The sequence below is a fragment of the Hylaeus volcanicus genome, chromosome 7 (genome assembly GCF_026283585.1).
Source record: "Hylaeus volcanicus isolate JK05 chromosome 7, UHH_iyHylVolc1.0_haploid, whole genome shotgun sequence".
Taxonomy (NCBI): domain Eukaryota; kingdom Metazoa; phylum Arthropoda; class Insecta; order Hymenoptera; family Colletidae; genus Hylaeus; species Hylaeus volcanicus.
In genome coordinates this window covers 19,589,189-19,607,517 of record NC_071982.1, presented here as the reverse complement: position 1 = coordinate 19,607,517, position 18,329 = coordinate 19,589,189, and the positions used below count along the sequence as shown (strand labels likewise).

Sequence of the window (18,329 nt, the reverse complement as noted above, 5' to 3'; positions counted from 1 at the left end):
TAGTGATACAATCAGTATCGAATTTCGTTTTATTTGACTTTTAAGCTACCTTATCGAGCCACAAAGTCATTCGAACGGTTGACCCTTTAATTATTTTTAGCGGTATGGATTATTTAAACTCCCAAGACGTTGAGTACTTTATCGAGTTATAATTAGGACGATATTCCATTTAATATGCTTCGACCGACCCGGGTGATATATTCGTTCAGGAAAAACCACTGACGCGGTGTCAAGCAGGCTTATACGATCAATTCGAATTCATATGGAGGTAAATCGAATAATTTAAATGCAGAAACTGTGCTTTATTCGAGTTAACCCTTTGCAGGCCAGCTTTCTGTACATTTTCGTCGAGCTTCGATCGGCGTAGGATTGCAAAGAGTTAATGCTACTTCGCGTTACTTTCAGACAACAAATTATTCCAAGTTTTCATTGACGAGTCATTAAAAAGTTTGATATTAACATGACTCATTGAGCGACGCCTGGAATCAGTGCATGGCACAGAAAGCATGGTCTTATCAACAAATCGTCCACCCATTTCTAACAGACGATCGCAATTTTATCTTGTCGCTAGTGTCTCTTTAAACGTAGCGCAAGGTGTACAGAGTCTATCGTTGCTCTGTTCTCGTTCTAGTCAGTGAATAACGTTCAGAAATAACGTTCAGTTTTCTTTCAGAAATGAAGAGAATATTGAGAATATTTTCACGCAAGAAGATCGTACGTTTCTTCTTTTAATTCGACCAAACAGAAATATTCCGGATAATTAAACTGCGCGCGACTGATAGAAACAACGAGTTGATTGTACGTTCGATCTAGCAAATGCTAAGGATTCATTAAGGATTCGTTGATTATTACTGTAAACTCGAAGTTTGCGTTTGAGCGATGAAAATGTTGACGAACAATTGGCAGAATCTCTCGGCCACTTAGCCGAGCAATTGCACTTACTTTAGAAGCATAGTTAACATCTGTCTTAACGCGGTTAACATCTGCCTTGAGAGGAGAGTCGCGCGTTCGTGTCGGTTGATTTATCTTATCCGTGCATTAACCGCGCGTTTGGTAAGGAACAGGACAGACAGGTGTTCCACGATCACGGAAGCCATCTGCACTCCACCGAGACGGTCTTTAAGCTCCTATTGTGTCTACGGTATCAGTCGGGTTTACGTTTCAATGGAATCCGTGAGTGGCGAACGATGCTTTGTAATTTACAATGTATTTTCTAGGGTTGCTTGATTGCGAGCCTCGGAGTGAAAATGTGCATTGAAATTTCAATCTATCGTCTTTAAATTGAAATAATCCACAGTATCATTTAATAAAGAGTTAGTGTGCATGTTGAGAGAATAGCGTTGCTTGACCGAGTTATGAATAAAATCCTATCTTTGATAAATGTACAGGTCTGTTAAAGTAATGGTATGCATGGCCGGGTATGTAGCGTTTCGATGAGAAGATAAGACCTGAGGGAACCCAGACCACTGTCTAAATTATATATACCTCGAGCACCCCTCGGGTCTCATCACGTTATCCGTCCAAACCATATAGCGACACACGTACTAAATCAACCGGCACCACCGTCGATTAACCTTTTACACTACGCAATTAATTTTTACCTTCCATTTCAGCTCCAAATTAGATCGAGAATATTTTACGAAGGATACAAACTTGATTACCTTCCTAGAAACTTAAATAAACACGGGAATGTGGTATTCAGGCTATACTTCGCTACAATCGCCATTAATTTCGAACGCAGAACGAAGTAAACGTTTTCTCGCGTATCTTTACGACTGACAAACGTTTCCCAAGCGTTGCACCTGTTCTCAACACTCTGTACTCTGCCAAGAATTTCTACCGCGAACACGTTGCTGGTTCATTCCTTTCCCAGAACGAACTACGAATCCCCTAAATGTATGAAGAAAGATCGAGAAAAAGGCTCTTTTCCGTGAAAATTGGTCCCATCAGGAGTTTAACGTCGTTTGTTTGTTGAATTCGCTAACGCGGCAACCAGTTCCTCGAGAAAAACGCGGACGATTTTACTCGGCACGGTTGATTTGTTTTCGTTTACTTCCTTGTTTCCTTCTTGTTTTCGTATTTTTTTCTACGGGGTTACGTGCACCGCAGTCACCTCCTCCGGAGATCTGTATTACAAATTATGGGATGAAAAAATGCTGCACAACCGCAACAACCGCTAAAAATAGAACGGTTATTCGAAACTTGTGCGGATTCCTCGGGGAATCGTCTCTCTTCTGCGATCTTCGCCAGTCGATAGAGCCTACGTTATCGGAATTAACACTTAATTACCTGCGCTCGTATTCTAATAATTGTTTAGGTCCGTTTTACACTTCAAATTGGGTTTCTCGTATCCATAATTAAGATTTACTTAACAGGTTTTGTTCTTTTCTATTATGTAGAAGTAACGAAGTTTTTGTGGGTAGTTTCCTTTCTTTTCTGAAAACGCGGAAGAGGGAAAATTATTCGGTAGATCGGTAGGGCATTGGAATAAAAGAAACAACGTTTTGCGCACCCTATCGTGGACGATAATTCTTCCTCTGTCGCGTTTCCAAACTCGCAAGGTTCCTAAACAGTTCGCAGGAAGAGCCGAGCCTTTTGGTCGTTGTCGTCATATATTCGCGGGGTAAATCTAAAGCGTGTCTGTAAAATAAGGGAAAATCTGATAAAGTGCAATTCCCCTCGAGGCTAAAGCTGCTTTCAGCTGACGGTGCACGAGTTAGAAATTTAAGTGCAAAAAAAGTCGCTCAAGACGATCTTCTCGACCTAGGTGATAGTCTCTGCTAATTACGAGACTCTTGTTTTCATCGAGAAATTTTCGAGCGAATAGCATCGATCTGTTTCAGACGTAAAATCGGATATCGGTTTATCCCTTTAATGAGTTCATCGTGATTGTGCTTATTCAAAATAATGCGTGAATTCGAATAATACACAAATAAGAAATGTATCCTCAGCGCATCGTGAAACTTCATCACTCGTTGACAAGGTATGAAATCATGTTACCGTGGATCGTATGTCCACGAGCACCATGGTTCGTCTGTGAAGAAACCAAGTGTGGCAAATATGTGTGTCTGTACGCGCAGATGTACTATGAATATCTCGTTTTATTCCATTATCTGGCTGTACTTCGAAACTTACGTTGAGTTGCGAAAAGGAAATACAAAAGTTATAAGATAGAGGTATTAAATTTTAAAGAGAAATATTAATTAACAGCGACGAGTAGACAGATGATTAGGACATGATTAACTTCTCCACTGTGATCTATCGTACGAGATTATAAATTTTTACTTCTTGAAAATGTGTATTTTCAAGATCGTTTCATCGCGCCTTTGAACGTTCGCGGACCATCCAATTTAATAAATGTGACAGCCGTTTATCTTGAAAAGAAAAACGTCTCGAGCCTCTACGTCACGCATCGATTTTCCCCAGCGAAATTCCGTCGACCTCCATTGTAGCTATTTTGTTTCTCACGCGATGCAACGTGTGCAAATTACTCGCGAACAGGTCAGTCCAGCCGCAATGGAGGCAGAAACGAAAGTAGAATACAGGTCAATAATCTACTGGCGAGTCTCCACAGGACAAGTCGTCATTGTGAAATAGCCGATTTAATCGATTCCCTGGAAAAAAATGTCCCAGAACGTTCCCCTCCCATCCGAATCCCTTTGTTCCGAACCACTCCTGTACGAGTGGCTCTTTTCGTTTACACGAAGTTTGCGACTCGATCGAAGCGCAGTTAGTAATCTTAATTAATGACAGGTTTAATGCGACTCTCCCAACATTGTAGGGTATCGTTACCGCTCGATTCTCCCGCGCGACTGCTCTCCTAACCGACATTCTGTTTCGCGTAAAAGCCCGCGGATTATTTATTCGCCCGTGAATCACCGCAGACTCGAATAAAAGCGATGGAGATTGTACTTCAACCGTATCGTTCGTTCGGATCGAACGCGCTTCATTTTCTACAATCACTCGTTTGTATATTCGCTTAGATACTAAATGGCTTGTTGTATAGACCGGTCCCTTTCTTTCGCCGGAAAAATGTTATTCGAGTTTGTATCGAATATTTTGAGTAGATTGTGACAACATTTTACCATCTATTCGTGCAATAATAATATATCAGTATTTTTATTCAGCATTTATCATTCAAATAACAGAGAAAATAATGAAAGGAATCCATGTATTAGGTTGTCCGAAAAGTTTCTTTCGCTTTATTAATAAGTAATACATGCACAATATTAATGTTTTATGTTTTATGTTTTATGTTTTATGTTACATTACTGAATTGTGCACGATTCATTTTGCTCCATTACTGTTACGATATGAATATATTCATATATATCTATGAAATTAGATTGTCTATTTATATAAACACGACCACATGAAATAATTGAGTGCAACTCGCGAAAGAATCTTTCGGTACAACCTAATATTCGTCGATAATACAGATTCGGTGCATCGCTAGCAACGATTAGTGCGATTTTATTCCGTGGTATGCATTTTCGCCAACTGTAGCAGCACCGGTTACGTAACAGTCGTTGCCAGTATTGTTCGTTTGAAAGCTCATCCTTGGCGGACACGCCAGAGAAGGGGAGAGAAAAGGTTGGAATATTCTTGCATTTCGAAGAGCTTCTTTGATTCTCCATTGTTCCGTGTTTCTTGCCTCGGAGTCTGGAGATTTAAGAGAAGCCCAGTCGCACCGGTAAATTGTCACGATGCGTCCACCGTCGCTGCCTTTAGATCTTTCGAAGGGATTTCGGAACGAGGTTGTCTTGCGATGCAGTCTTATGCGCACTGGACCGGTTTCTGTTCCACGATGCTGCACTCGGTTCGACCGAGTCCCTCGGAGGCTGTTCTTGAATATAACGCGTGCGCATTCTTTGTTACATTGTTCTGTAAATAAAGAGCGTCTCGAGTAATCAACGTTTCGCCCGTCTTTTCGTGGAAATGATCGAAGAGAGAAAGGCCCACTTAGGATCGACGTCACTCATCGCGTCCGAAACTAGTTTGACCACGGCGTATATTTTTAGCTGCCACGGAACACACGTTCATTTTTTTTTTTCTGTAGTTTCCTATGCAGTAGTAGCGGTTCCTCCCCTTTTTTTTATGGAGTAACCCTACCGACGCTCGGGTTTCACCTCTCGGTTTATTGAATCGAGAAACTTCTCTGTAACGATTTTTCGTCTCCCTCTCGCCCCGAAAAAAAAAGTACAAACGAGGGCTGCGTATATACAGGCCATTTTTCAAGTAGCGCACCTCGTGCATGCAGTCCGGCGTTATCGACGACGGGAACGTGTACGTGTAAAACACCTTTAAAGTGCAATCGTTGGTTCGTTGACTCTGCATCGCTTCCGTAAGCAAAGCGTTTCAGCCGAAACACAGTTCCCATGTGCGCGACAGGCGAGGAGAGCTCCGATCGCGACGCACTCGGCTATTCCCGAAACTACGAACTTCTTTAACGGCAGAGCGTTTTACCGCGGTCGATAACGTGAAATAAAGGAACGATATAAAAAGTAGCAAGCATGTAAATACTGCAAAGACACGCAAAGTTGTAAATTGCCACTCGATTGCCGCCAGATAGGAATAAAACGAAATCTCATTTTATTTGAACAACATACAGATCTCCTTTTTCCATTGATTAGAATTTATGCATTCTGTTTAATTATTCATTAACAGATAGTAGTGTAATTGTACCCTAATATGCATCAGGAATAGAACAGAATATGTCGTTTCCGCCTTGACCTTACGCACGTTCCACCGCGCCTTAACGAGCTCGAACCAGCTATACAATTTATATTCCGAACAGGGAAAGGATCGAATCGTTAACGGAACGCGTAGCATATTACGATTCTCCGTGCGCGTTCTTTCTCTACGCTTCGGTATTAAACCGCCGCGTAGGAAATTTTTTATTCCTTTTGTTTCGAGCTCGTCTAGCCACCAGAGCGTCTCTCTTTGACGCCACGGAATGCAACGAGATCGCAGAAAGCCTCTTCGCTCGCGCTTCACACGCGAATACTTTTGCCACAGAGTACTCTTACAGAGGCAACATTTTGGCGTTTTTCTGATCTCGATTACCATCACAGACTTGAACGAAACCGTAGCCTTCGACTAACCCGGAGTTTTTTTTCTATATGTTTCTCTTGTTTCCTTAGAAAATATCTAAAAAAAAAAGGCAAGTTAGTCGAAGCCTAAGGTTTTGCCCAACTTTAATTTGCATACGTTTTTTAAAGACTATCATAAACGTAGCTACGATGCCTTGGCAATATCGGTGGTAAAATAATTAGGGACGAGTTTCAAACTACGAGCATTGAAACAATACGTTGAAATTGTGTTGGCAAGGGAAATAGGTATAGAACTTTTCCTTATCGATCGAAAAGTTCCAGAAGCACCAGTGTAGCATTCGAATTTAAATTCCACTCGGTGGTGGCGGTTGTACTATATTCATCTTCGTTCATCTGTACCCCATTCTCTGTTTCGTGCTAGTTATGTACGACGACTTGTCGAGCACATTGTGGCCTGTATTTAGTACTTCGAACAGTGGCCACTTCCGGCCGGAAAGTTCATAAGACACTGCACCACTCGAACCTTACCATAGCTCGTTGTTGCTATATGCAAAGCATATCGATCACGAGCAAACAAGCGATGCGGCGCATCTTTGCCCTGTTTGTGTTTTCGCGCACGTTTGTTGATCTTTTCGGACGATACCGTTCCTTTACATACAGAATAAAAAATGAAGGTGTAATCTGTACCTGACATACCTTTGCTTACGTTTGTTTAGCGGTATTTTGTTGGTTAGGTGAACATTAATTACGATACAGTGCTCGAGGTATCGTAAAATATTAAGTAAAAAATTTAGAACTCTTCGAGTTATACTGCTTTGGAGGACCCTGTACAAGAGGGTACAACGATCGTAATTCCGCGCAGTTGGATCAATGATCGCCAAGCTACTAGGTTAAAGTTATAATGGTCTAGAAACAATTGCATAGGCGCGGGAATGCAAACGAACAGCACTTGGTTTGCCGCGAGGCAAAGCCGAGAGCAAACGTTATTCTCTTTTGATTCCGAGGGGCGAAACGCGGGGGATCGAATGCGCCATTTACAAATCCGCAATACCGACTGCACGCGAGATTCAGCGATATTATCTTTGCGTGTCAGCCGCGGTTATTGGCCCAGATGAATATTTTGTCGAATTCGGTAGGGTTTGATAAAGAACGGCCAGTCAGCTTTCATCCATACCGATGGATCAGGAAATATGTATCATATACAGTCAGGAACAACATGATAGGACGCCCTATAAATAACAATTTATACTTGTTGTATATATATATATATATATATATATATATATATATATATATATACACATATATATTAGTATATATTAGTATATATTAGCATTAGTATATATTGTATGTACATGTATATACTAATGTATATGTACATATACATAATGTATATATACATGTATATATACATACTAATATATACTAATTGTAGATTAATAGGTATCCATCTATATATATCCCTGACTGTATGAGCATTGCAACTTGGATTCAGCAGTCCAGATTGGGCTCAACATTATAAAATTAAGACTTCGCACGAAATAGCTTGAATTAAGTATTAATAAGCATACGTGTGGCTGATTATTTTCAGATACAGACAAAGCGTGAGCTGTTCTTCAAAGGCGACAACACTGGAATAATATCATCGCCGTCTGTGCCGTCGGTACCGCCACCCCAACCGCCGTCACAGGCACCGTCGTCCGTGAGCAGCACGTCGTCGACGACGGCTACGACCACCACGACCCTCACCTCGCCTAACGCAGCGCCACCAGCCTCCTCGACCGCCTACACCAGCGTCACGTCTTCGGCGCCTACCTCGAAGTCGCGATTACCTCCGTCTACGGTGATCCTGAACCAAAACGATGCGTCAGAGGACAGCAATAAACGGGAGTCCAATAGGACCACCGACACCAACAAAGAGGCCACTGTGCTGCACCATCCGCGGCCGACGCCGCCGACCAAGCCCAAAGAACTCGACGGATACGTCGGTTTCGCGAACCTACCCAACCAAGTTTACAGAAAGGCCGTCAAGAAGGGTTTCGATTTCACTCTCATGGTCGTCGGTTAGTCTGTTTGTTTTCGCAGCGAATCCAGCTGGTTCTGTACCCATTAACAAACCCTCCAACGTCTTCCACCTTCCTATCGTATTTCTATCGACATAAGATAATGTAATATATAAATATTTCAATGTAAACGATACAGACAGGTTTCTCTAATTATCTCGATTAGTACGCTAATGGATTTAACCGATTCCCATACCTCAATTTGGAAAGAATGCGAGCACTAACAGAAAGGATTGCGTATGAAAATAATGACCCTTAGCGTGTGGAACGACCGACCCGTGTATTTCATTTGTTATGAGGTTCGTTCTCGTAAATGGGACTTGAAAAATGCGTACTATGACTTCCTACGTCTCCCCCCGTTAATGCCCATTGTGTAAATGGACGTACAATGGACGTTTTTTCTTTCTTTCTGAGCTTCCCGTGATCGAAAGACAAAGAGATCCGCTTTTCTCCGGTTGGTATTTCAATTTCGTCGAGGATATTGCCTTGTGAACTTCCATCTGTTTAACACGTGCGGTATACTTTTTTACCAGGCTGCATTAGGGCTGCGTTTAAGTAGTAAGGGTTCTCATTTGTGCTCCCTTCGATATTCTTAATTTAATCTCGTCTATTAGATTGTATTTAAAAAATGTTATGAATATATTGTAGATTTTATGTATTTATTTATTTACAATCGTTATTGTCTTGCAATAGTAAGCGCAATGGCGTGAAAGTTATCGCGGTAAACGTTCACCGAGAGGAAAGTTTGAAATTTGAGAATATAGGCGGAGTGCCGCTATTATTAGTACCGGTATAAACGGAGTCATTTCTCCGTAAATAGAGCAATTGAAACGCATATCCTTGAAAGAGAAGGCGCGGCACTTTGGCCAGTTCAAGGTACCCGACCAAAAGGTCAGGGTACCGTTTGGTATTTAGAAGTATCTTGGAATTACTAGAATAATAATTTTCGCCCATTACAGATCATTCCCTGGCTGCATTTTAATTTTTGTTCTTCAATATGTTCTTTTAGGGGAATCGGGATTGGGCAAGTCGACTTTGATCAATTCAATGTTTCTTGCTGATATATACAGTGCTGAGTACCCTGGACCTAGCCTTAGAGTTAAGAAAACCGTAGCTGTAGAGACTAGCAAAGTGATGTTGAAGGAGAATGGGGTGAACCTTACTTTGACTGTAGTTGATACACCTGGTTTTGGTGATGCAGTCGACAACAGCAATTGGTAATTTTATTTATATGCCTACTTGTAACCAGGATCAAAAGCATGGGTTTGTTAAGATATTCTTATTTCAGTTGGGTGCCAGTAATTGAGTATATCGAATCAAAATACGAGGAGTTCCTGAATGCCGAATCTCGTGTAGTGAGAAGGCAGATCCCAGACAGTCGAGTACATTGCTGTCTTTACTTTGTCGCACCCTCTGGTCACGGCTTGAAGCCGCTGGACGTTGAGTTCATGCAACGTCTTCACGATAAAGTTAACATCATACCTGTCATTGCAAAAGCAGACACAATGACGCCAGACGAATGTGCGCACTTTAAAAAGCAGGTATGCATCGATTCACCGATAATAAAACGTAGCGAGATCCGTATGAATAATAGTAAAATGTACTTATCAAAAGTTTAATAGGAACGTCATTTTTTAACATTCAGAGTCACGATTTCTGTTTCAAATTACATAGATACTGAACGAGATAGCGCAACACAAGATAAAAATCTACGAGTTCCCAGAGGTGGAGGAGGAAGAGGAAAATAAACAACATAAAATTCTTAGAGATAGAGTACCGTTTGCGGTAGTGGGCGCAAACACTGTTGTTGAACACGATGGTAGGAAACTTCGCGGAAGAAAGTACCCATGGGGAGTCGCAGAAGGTGCGTAATCGCTCAGAGTGCAATTTCTTTTTATAAGCCCCGAGAGAATCGTGCCTTTTTTTCTTTCAACAGTGGAAAATTTGGAGCATTGCGATTTCATTGCCCTTCGAAATATGGTAATCAGAACGCATTTGCAAGATTTGAAAGACGTGACAAATAACGTGCACTACGAGAATTTCCGGTGCCGCACGTTGGCGGGTGTCGGAGTGGATGGAAAACCAACAAAAGTCTTAAATAGGTAAGTGTACACTACTGTTTTCAATCTACACTGTTCACTTGTGTCATCGAAAGGAAACATCATATATGTATAATACAAAACTATTAAAAAATCAATATAACATTTATGAATTAAAAACATGGAATTTAAAATGTGCATTTAGGTAATCAATAAGAACAGAACAAAAAATACAATGTAACACATAAACAATGAAAATCCTCTAATAAGTTAATTATATCAGTTTCTTTTTTTTTTATGCAAATGATTACGAAAGCTTGTAGCGTTTTGATTTTGTTTTTATTATGAGATTTTAAAAAAGCTTGTGCATGCAAACTATTGAAGGATGAAGATTACCTTTATAAGTCATATTTTAAAATCAAATATTAGAGATCTTGTTGAAACGTATTATAGTTTAAGCTAGAGACAAAAAATGATCCTGAAAATACATTTTTTAATAGTACATCCTCTACTTGAATTTTAATGCTGATTTCTTATTGGTTAGTTTGTGCCCCCCAGGAGTGATGAACAGTTTCATGACAGTGTGGTAAGTCTTCTAATAAACCCAGGGTCGTATAGTTTTATATAGTTTTGTGTGCACAAGCCTTGTCAAGTTTTTATTTATTGCGCATTAGTTTTTCATGCATTTATTTGGTTATGGGGGGTTCACTCCATATTACTCAGATTTGTTAGCACAAAAAGGAGAACCAATCACGTATACCGACTTAAAAAAAAAAAGCTGTCAGCATTTACGTTACAAACTTGTTATTAGGGTGAACAGATAAATAGATTATATCGGTAGTGAACCCTCTAATTAAACATTTAGTTTTTGTGAGTAGTTTGCAGTAAAACAATGTTTTTTTTTATGGCCTTCGTATTTTCGTTTTAACAGAAAAACATGTTGCTAACTATGTTTAGTATTATTAGGTTTAGTACATGAATTTGCTTGCTTTTAGTTCACACTTTATTTTACTATATGAATATTTATCCCTGATACATCCATACTGATTATAAGTTCTGTGTGTCAGAACAGAAACTACGTTCTCATTTTGCAGTTATATATATATATATATATATATGTAGATAGTTCGTTTGAAAAAATACAAATTAAATGGTTAGTAAAATAAGGAAAACGTCTACACGCAGCTTTCATTTCCGTATACAGTTATTTTAAATTCGGATTATTTTTATGTATTTTGTAGGAATCCCCTGGCTCAGTTAGAAGAGGAGAAGAGAGAACACGAGAATAAAATGAAGAAGATGGAAATCGATATGGAACAAGTATTCGAAATGAAAGTCCGGGAAAAGAAACAAAAGCTCAAGGATTCTGAAGCAGACGTAAGTGTCGAGATTTTTTTATTGTATAGGCGTCTACGATCATTCAAGCAATGTTCATTACTTCAACGAGAGAGTAATCTGTTCACAGTTGCAAAGAAGGCACGAGCAGATGCGACGCTCCTTGGAGCAGCAAGTGCGTGAATTGGAGGAAAAAAGACGAACGTTCGAGGCTGAAAAGCTATCATGGGAGCAACAGACTGGACAGAGTATTGAAGATTTACGTAGGCGCAGTCTGGAGGCGAACTCAAAAGAGTAAGTATTGTTTGACTGTAACAAGTCTGCTTTCATCTGTTTATATTTTTATAATCATCGTGTTTTATACATTTCTTTCAATGTAAAAGATATTGAGAACAAAAACAATCTGCTTCTTGCACGAATGGAAAGGTATTTTGTAAAGAATATAGTTTTATAACTATCGTAATTATACGGAAATGGACCGACTGCTTCATTAAACTCCATACATCAATCGTATTCTATTATAATTTGCTGCTACTAATCACAGTAATATTGGTTACAATCTATTTTTAGAATTTTCTGACAAATTTGAAGCATCAAAAGCTTTAGAAATTAATCAAAATTCCGTAGAACCTGTTCCATAACGCAGCTCAGCTTAATAACAGGAAATCACTAATAATTATTAATAAGTATGTTCATTGTAACCATCTTTTTGAACTTAATTGCAGTCAATTCAGTGAATGTCGCCTCATTCTGAGGGAACAAATCAATAAGTTTTTGCTATAATATATGATCATCGTTTAGATCTGTACTAAAATATAATATTTTGATGTGTTTTTGCTTTTATATTATTTTTTTCTTACAACGTATGTGTTTCTTATAATCGTACTTATAGCATTGTGAAGAAATCATCTCTGTTACGTTTTCTCAGTCATCATTTCAAATACTTGAGAAAAACCTAATTTCTATGTGTTATAAGTTGTATGTAATGTCTGTTCGATTGCACCACGTTTACGTAAAGCAAAACAAAAAAACAGACATCGAAAGTATACATCATTTTTCCCCTTCGTAATGCTTCTTTAAAGTTTAGCACTGGATGTCTCGTGTGATGTAACAAGTATACATAGATAGTATACATATATATATATATATTTAAGAAAGCTTTACGGACGAATGTTATGTCATGCTTGCGCTTGTTTGTTTGTTGTGTGTATACCATATCGGGGTGTCCCTAATTTAGGACGGGATCAGTGTCCTCCGAGGGATCTGGCGGTGGCGGGGGTACATTGAGGGGTTCCCGAGGGATAGGAAGTCTCCTACGACGTCACACCAGTTTCAAATCACCTCAAGACAGCCCTACACAGATACAGCTTGTCATACAACATCCTGAGCATCCTTAGTAGATCGTAGCATCTGTCTACATTTACTTACAAAAAAAGCTCTACGTCGCTGTGTCTAATGACTAAGACTTTCAATCCAAATAAACGTCGATCTCATTTTATACATTTCATGCGCATCTTACTTCAATGTGGCTGTACATGTCAATATGTGTACGCATAAATCTGACAGCTAATTACACATCACACGTGTTGTGTACTCTTGCGATTCTCATTTCACGATTATTTTTTGTTTGATTATTGCATTGATGTTATCATAGAAGCTACACTAAAATTTATGATAACTAGAAGTATGTTTACATGAATCAAATAATACGGGAGTTATAAACACCAATGTGTACTGGATAAATGTTTGTTCTTCTGAAGAAGTCATCACCATATGCACCAACCAGTGGACCTTGTGTTGATGTTGACGACTTTCTCTTGAAGGGCGAGAATTATTGTACACCAGGTGCTTGTGACTATAGTATTATTTGGTTTGTATAAATGTATTTCATAAAAAGTATCATATATTTTAGTTTCAATGTAAGTAACAAGCATCTTTATTAATTATATTTTCTTTACTTTTAATGTTTTTTAAGGGAAACATTACTATGATTTCGAAACAAGATGGAGATCCTTAAACATAAAAGAACTACCGTTGTTAGTTCTAATTGTCAAAGAACTGAATACAGATGACAAATTTTACACCACACTGACTAATGTTTGATAGTTAATGACATTTAAGTATAAAACGAAAGAAAAAATAAGAGAGACAGACTTTGTGTTGCGAGAGAAGCTCTATTAGATTAAAGAGTTGAAAAAAAAGGTCCATATCTAAAAAAAAACCTGATACTAACCTTACGTTAGCCCTGTAGATATATTTAGAAGGGCATATTTTTGGCACAAAGTTTGATATACTTTATGTAAGAGATGCAAAAGACCTTTATATTCCTATGAATGTCACTGTTTTATATACGCTGCAACGTGCGTTACACTCATACATAACTGTCTGTATAAACTCAATAACACCTACACTTCGTAGAATATGGAAAGCTATTGTAAACTCTAAACAAGCTGTCTATTTTTTGATTTCGTTTGTACATTCCAGTCCGCATGACTTGACATTTCCATTACACATAAATTAATGTTTCTTTCCAGATAGTTTTTTCTGAGAAATTTGAATTCAATCAAGAGACAGCTTGATGAAGGGTAATGCCACATGCGACCAATAGTCATTACACGCATACGATTATTATACATTGTTAACTTCATCATTGAATCTTTTTTTGCAAATAAATGTACTGCTTTCCTAAAACATTTACTAACCATTTTCGTCGTCCTTATTTTTAGCCTTTCTGTGGATAAGCATAAATTACATGGATAAATGCCGGAGAAAAGTTGTTCATTTATACTTTCATATGACATTCAAAATTTACAACATCACAGGAACATCACTTTTCTCTGACATTTTTTAATGTTACGGCTCTTCATATCATATGTTATTATGTTCAATTTTATTGATTCTTATTGGAAACAATAATGTTTGTATGTTTATACTTGAAAGTTTTATTTGTCACAACTCTGCGTAAGAATACAAAATACCTTCTTCATTATGTAAACCTATTTTAATTTTACAAATATGTTGCATTGCTTTAATGATTCGTTAATTGTTATTAACCAATAGGTTTTATTGCAGCACATAGCTATCTTAAATGTAAGAATTATGTGCGAGTATTTGTTTAAAAAATATTGAAATATTTTTGAAATATAATAAGCACCATATTAACATTCAAGTAACAAAAAGTAAAGTGATAACATTAGCAAACAGCATGCGGCTTGATGGTCATGGCCCATGAAATTTTTGGAAGCATGATTTTTAGCATGATTAGACATTGCTGTATTTACACAAATACGGATGGAAATGTACAATACTTCATGTTTCCTTGCAATTATATCCTTTTGGTAAACAATAAGATTCATGAAAGCTTTACTCAAGTCAGTTCTGAAACTTAATTAACGAATAGATATCAAAGGTAGTTGATGACAAATTTATATTTAACTTTGAAATGTTTGTATTTCAAATAACTAGATATTAGTACATAGGAAATCGACAATATTTCTTATTAAAATAGGGTACAACCTAGGGCAGTAAATAATTTCAACTTGTAATTCTTTAACACTGTAAGTTATGCTGCTATCTAGAAATTATAATACCATTATTTCTTTCTACTGACACTTTTACTTTTTTTCAGGGCTGTCGATGGTAAGGATAAGAAGAACAAGAAGAAAGGACTTTTCTAACTCGACTTCAAAAAGGCAACATGAAGAATGAACTTTTCTTAAAGTAGTCAACAACAACTTTTTTTTGCAAACGATCGTATGAAAAATATGGTCATTCCTATAAAAGTAGTAGAACGAATATATATTGCTTAACTCTTTCACTGCGTATCATTCGTAGCTCGATCATTATACACAGTGAAAGTGTTTAATCACAAATTAATATGTACACCTTGTATATCGCTCCACATTTATATGACTTCTTCAGTTTACAAGCATAACATTATGCTTTCAGGAGTAAGATGAAAGAGTGCTTCTTCTGTCGTGTTCGCCTATGCTTCTTCGCGCTTCCTATTATTACTATTCAAGAAATCATACTAGCATAATTCAATTTATGATATTGTACAAAATGTAGACATAGTTTCACGAGACGTCATTTTCCTTAACAAGAGTGATCAAGAAGATATTAATAGAAAAAATAAGAAAATCTTCATGATATAAATCTTTTCTCCTTGCTACGCACCCTATTTTGTACCAACCCCTGTGTCATCGATATTTATACCAATATCCCCAATATCATTATTATATGTCATCCTGCTTGAGTTGTACTTGATGTGTATACCTATATCCTCAATGTCTTGATTTCGTCGATATAAGTGTATGATATAAATATGAACAACAAACTCTTGCAGACAAGCCAGTTTGTGAAAGAACTAATTAACATGGGATAACGTTGATCGCTCTTGTACAATCGTGTGTACCTCACGTAACCAGAATAACAAATTCAGTTGATCATAGATTCGAGTACCGTTGTATAATCATTTCATCGAAGCAGAAGAATCTCTTTCTACGAAAAATCGCACACAAAATCGAAACATATGATGCATCATCAAACATAACATAGACGTGAAAAGTTGCTGTGTCCAGGTGTAGGATAAAAAAAAATTACATTAATGTCTAAATATATATTCATATTGTTTGGAACAATTAGAAAATAATACGTTTAAATATAAACAATACTTGCCCTAAGGGAATGAATTGTACAAAGGAAACTTTCGCACTAATTATTATCTTCTATTCGGTATTCGCGTAACGCTTATGATAGATCGAATTTTGGCGACATCAAGAGACTTCCAAAAACGATAGAAGTGTCGCTCATATACGATCTTTTCGTTCAACGACACACACGTCGTTCTGCGACGGACGGTTGAATGTGATTTTAAAAACAAAAGCAGTGGCCATATATATATATATATATATATATACATATAAATATATATTTATGTATAAATGAATCAACAGAATCTTAAGGTTAAGACCTATTCATGTAAATTTATGCTGTACTGATAACAAGGCAAATCGATCGCGATTAAACTGAATTGTATAAATAAATCTAAGTGTGAGTTGGATCGTCACGATTCGAGACAGTGCGAGTCATCGGTTCGTTTACTATTAAACAAAATAATATACACTTTCGAGTATTAATAAGTTGAATGTTTGAACTAGCATACTCTTGCGAAAAAAGCGCGCTGTCTCGAATCCGTCCACGTATAAGTCTGTATCTATATCAAGGATGGGCAAACAAATGGTATACTCATCTCTCCAGTATTTTTAAATTCTTTCGTACGCTTCGAAAAATGAATTTCCTTCTCCGTCGTCTATTGTTATCGTCCGACCTTTTGTAAAAAATACCGGTTTGCCCAGTCTTGGACGCGTTATCTAAACTAATTAAATTACTCGTGTGCCAAGACGATGAGGATGATAAGCATTTTATAACGTTAGTACGTGATTCTTCGGTTATTGTAATATAAGATACACGCGGTTTTCTTAAATGCAAACGAACTTCGTTTTAATTCATCGGGAGAAACCACATCACATTCCTATTTTGTACGCGTTTTTCTAGTTAACTCATCAGCTCGACGTTTACCGTCACCAACAATCTATGGAAAAGCTCAAACTTCAATCTCTTCGATTGCATGGTACGGTATATTGGTCGTTTGAAAAGTATAGAGAAAAGATTCAGCCAAAATATGAAGCAATTTCGACTTGATAATAACGCGAAAGCTTTTTCAAGCGACGCGTTAAACAAACGCTTTAGATTCGGGCTTTCTATATCGAAGCAACAATGAATAACTTTTTAAGGACGTACACTTTATAGACGGTGATCGAATATTATACATTTCTCTGCACTGATTATGGTAAGCTCAATTATTAAACGAACGAGATTCATCAATCACACACCGTGTGAAGTACAAAATACAACCGTTTAATACTATGAAATTGTGACTTTAGTTTTCTTTTTTCAAGGAACACCGAGACAGACGAAGAGTTCGCGATAGAGTACTTAAATTTTGCTTAAATCCCCCAATTCTTGATCCGTTGCCATTAATATTACGAATGAAGGAAATGTAAGTTTAAATGGATTTTCATACGATGCGGAGTTCCCAACAGATTAAGATAGCTGGATGGTACTTCGAAGACTTAGGACGTAAAGTAGGAGTAAAATGAAAAAGGCTAGTATATCTCGTCGTTGTAACGATCTTATTCGAGTGTAAGATCAATATACGGTCCTCGTGCGTATGCTTAGTTTACAGAACGAAGCTGTTTATACGTTTCAATGTTCTATCATCACGTAGTTATTAAGATCTCGGAGATCGACGAAAATCGAAATGTATTAATTTACTGTATGTGTACTGTAATAAGTAACGCTTACTGATAATTAATAGTTAATCGCCAAAATCACATTGAGGGAACTGCATCGCGATCTCCAACGCTCGGTTGCACGTATTACGCGTATATTGTAAGTCACAAACAAGAAACGTAAGTAGGTAAAAAAAAAAAAACCACAAACTATATTTTGCCGTGCCAGACGAAAACGAAGCTGCCGCCGCTACTTGTAGAACACGTTGTAATAATATTAATAATAATATTCATGAAATCACGATTAGTACATTATTATACTTTAGGATTATGTATTCAGTAAATTATATATAAAAGTACCAGAAAAGTGTTGCTGCGTTTCAAACCCCAAAATCACACGATTTTATTCTTTTGCGCGTAAGTATTGGTTTCTTTTTATCGATGTAATGAAGAAGAGGTTGTAAGTTAGATAGAACATAGGGAAAAAAAATTATCAAAGTAGTTGACCGTGAACGACCGAATCTATAGTCCTTGGTTCTACGATTC

General features: G+C 37.6%; 1 protein-coding gene across 9 annotated transcripts in view; it reads left to right on the top strand.

Annotated features, from left to right (window-relative positions):
* Window positions 1-18,142, top strand: part of LOC128879765 (septin-7) — a 36,153-nt gene extending 18,011 nt beyond the window's left edge. For 4 of the 9 annotated variants that reach the window (XM_054129218.1, XM_054129216.1, XM_054129210.1 and 1 more), the window contains 9 exons: window positions 7,645-8,116; window positions 9,126-9,333; window positions 9,405-9,657; window positions 9,791-9,980; window positions 10,053-10,218; window positions 10,700-10,741; window positions 11,397-11,532; window positions 11,621-11,784; window positions 12,728-13,459. In XM_054129218.1, coding sequence (XP_053985193.1) covers window positions 7,645-8,116; window positions 9,126-9,333; window positions 9,405-9,657; window positions 9,791-9,980; window positions 10,053-10,218; window positions 10,700-10,741; window positions 11,397-11,532; window positions 11,621-11,784; window positions 12,728-12,887 — 1,791 coding nt within the window. In that variant the 3' untranslated portion in view covers window positions 12,888-13,459. The other 5 variants (XM_054129213.1, XM_054129214.1, XM_054129219.1 and 2 more) reach the window with 5 other exon arrangements.
* The last annotated feature ends 187 nt before the right edge of the window (window positions 18,143-18,329 follow it).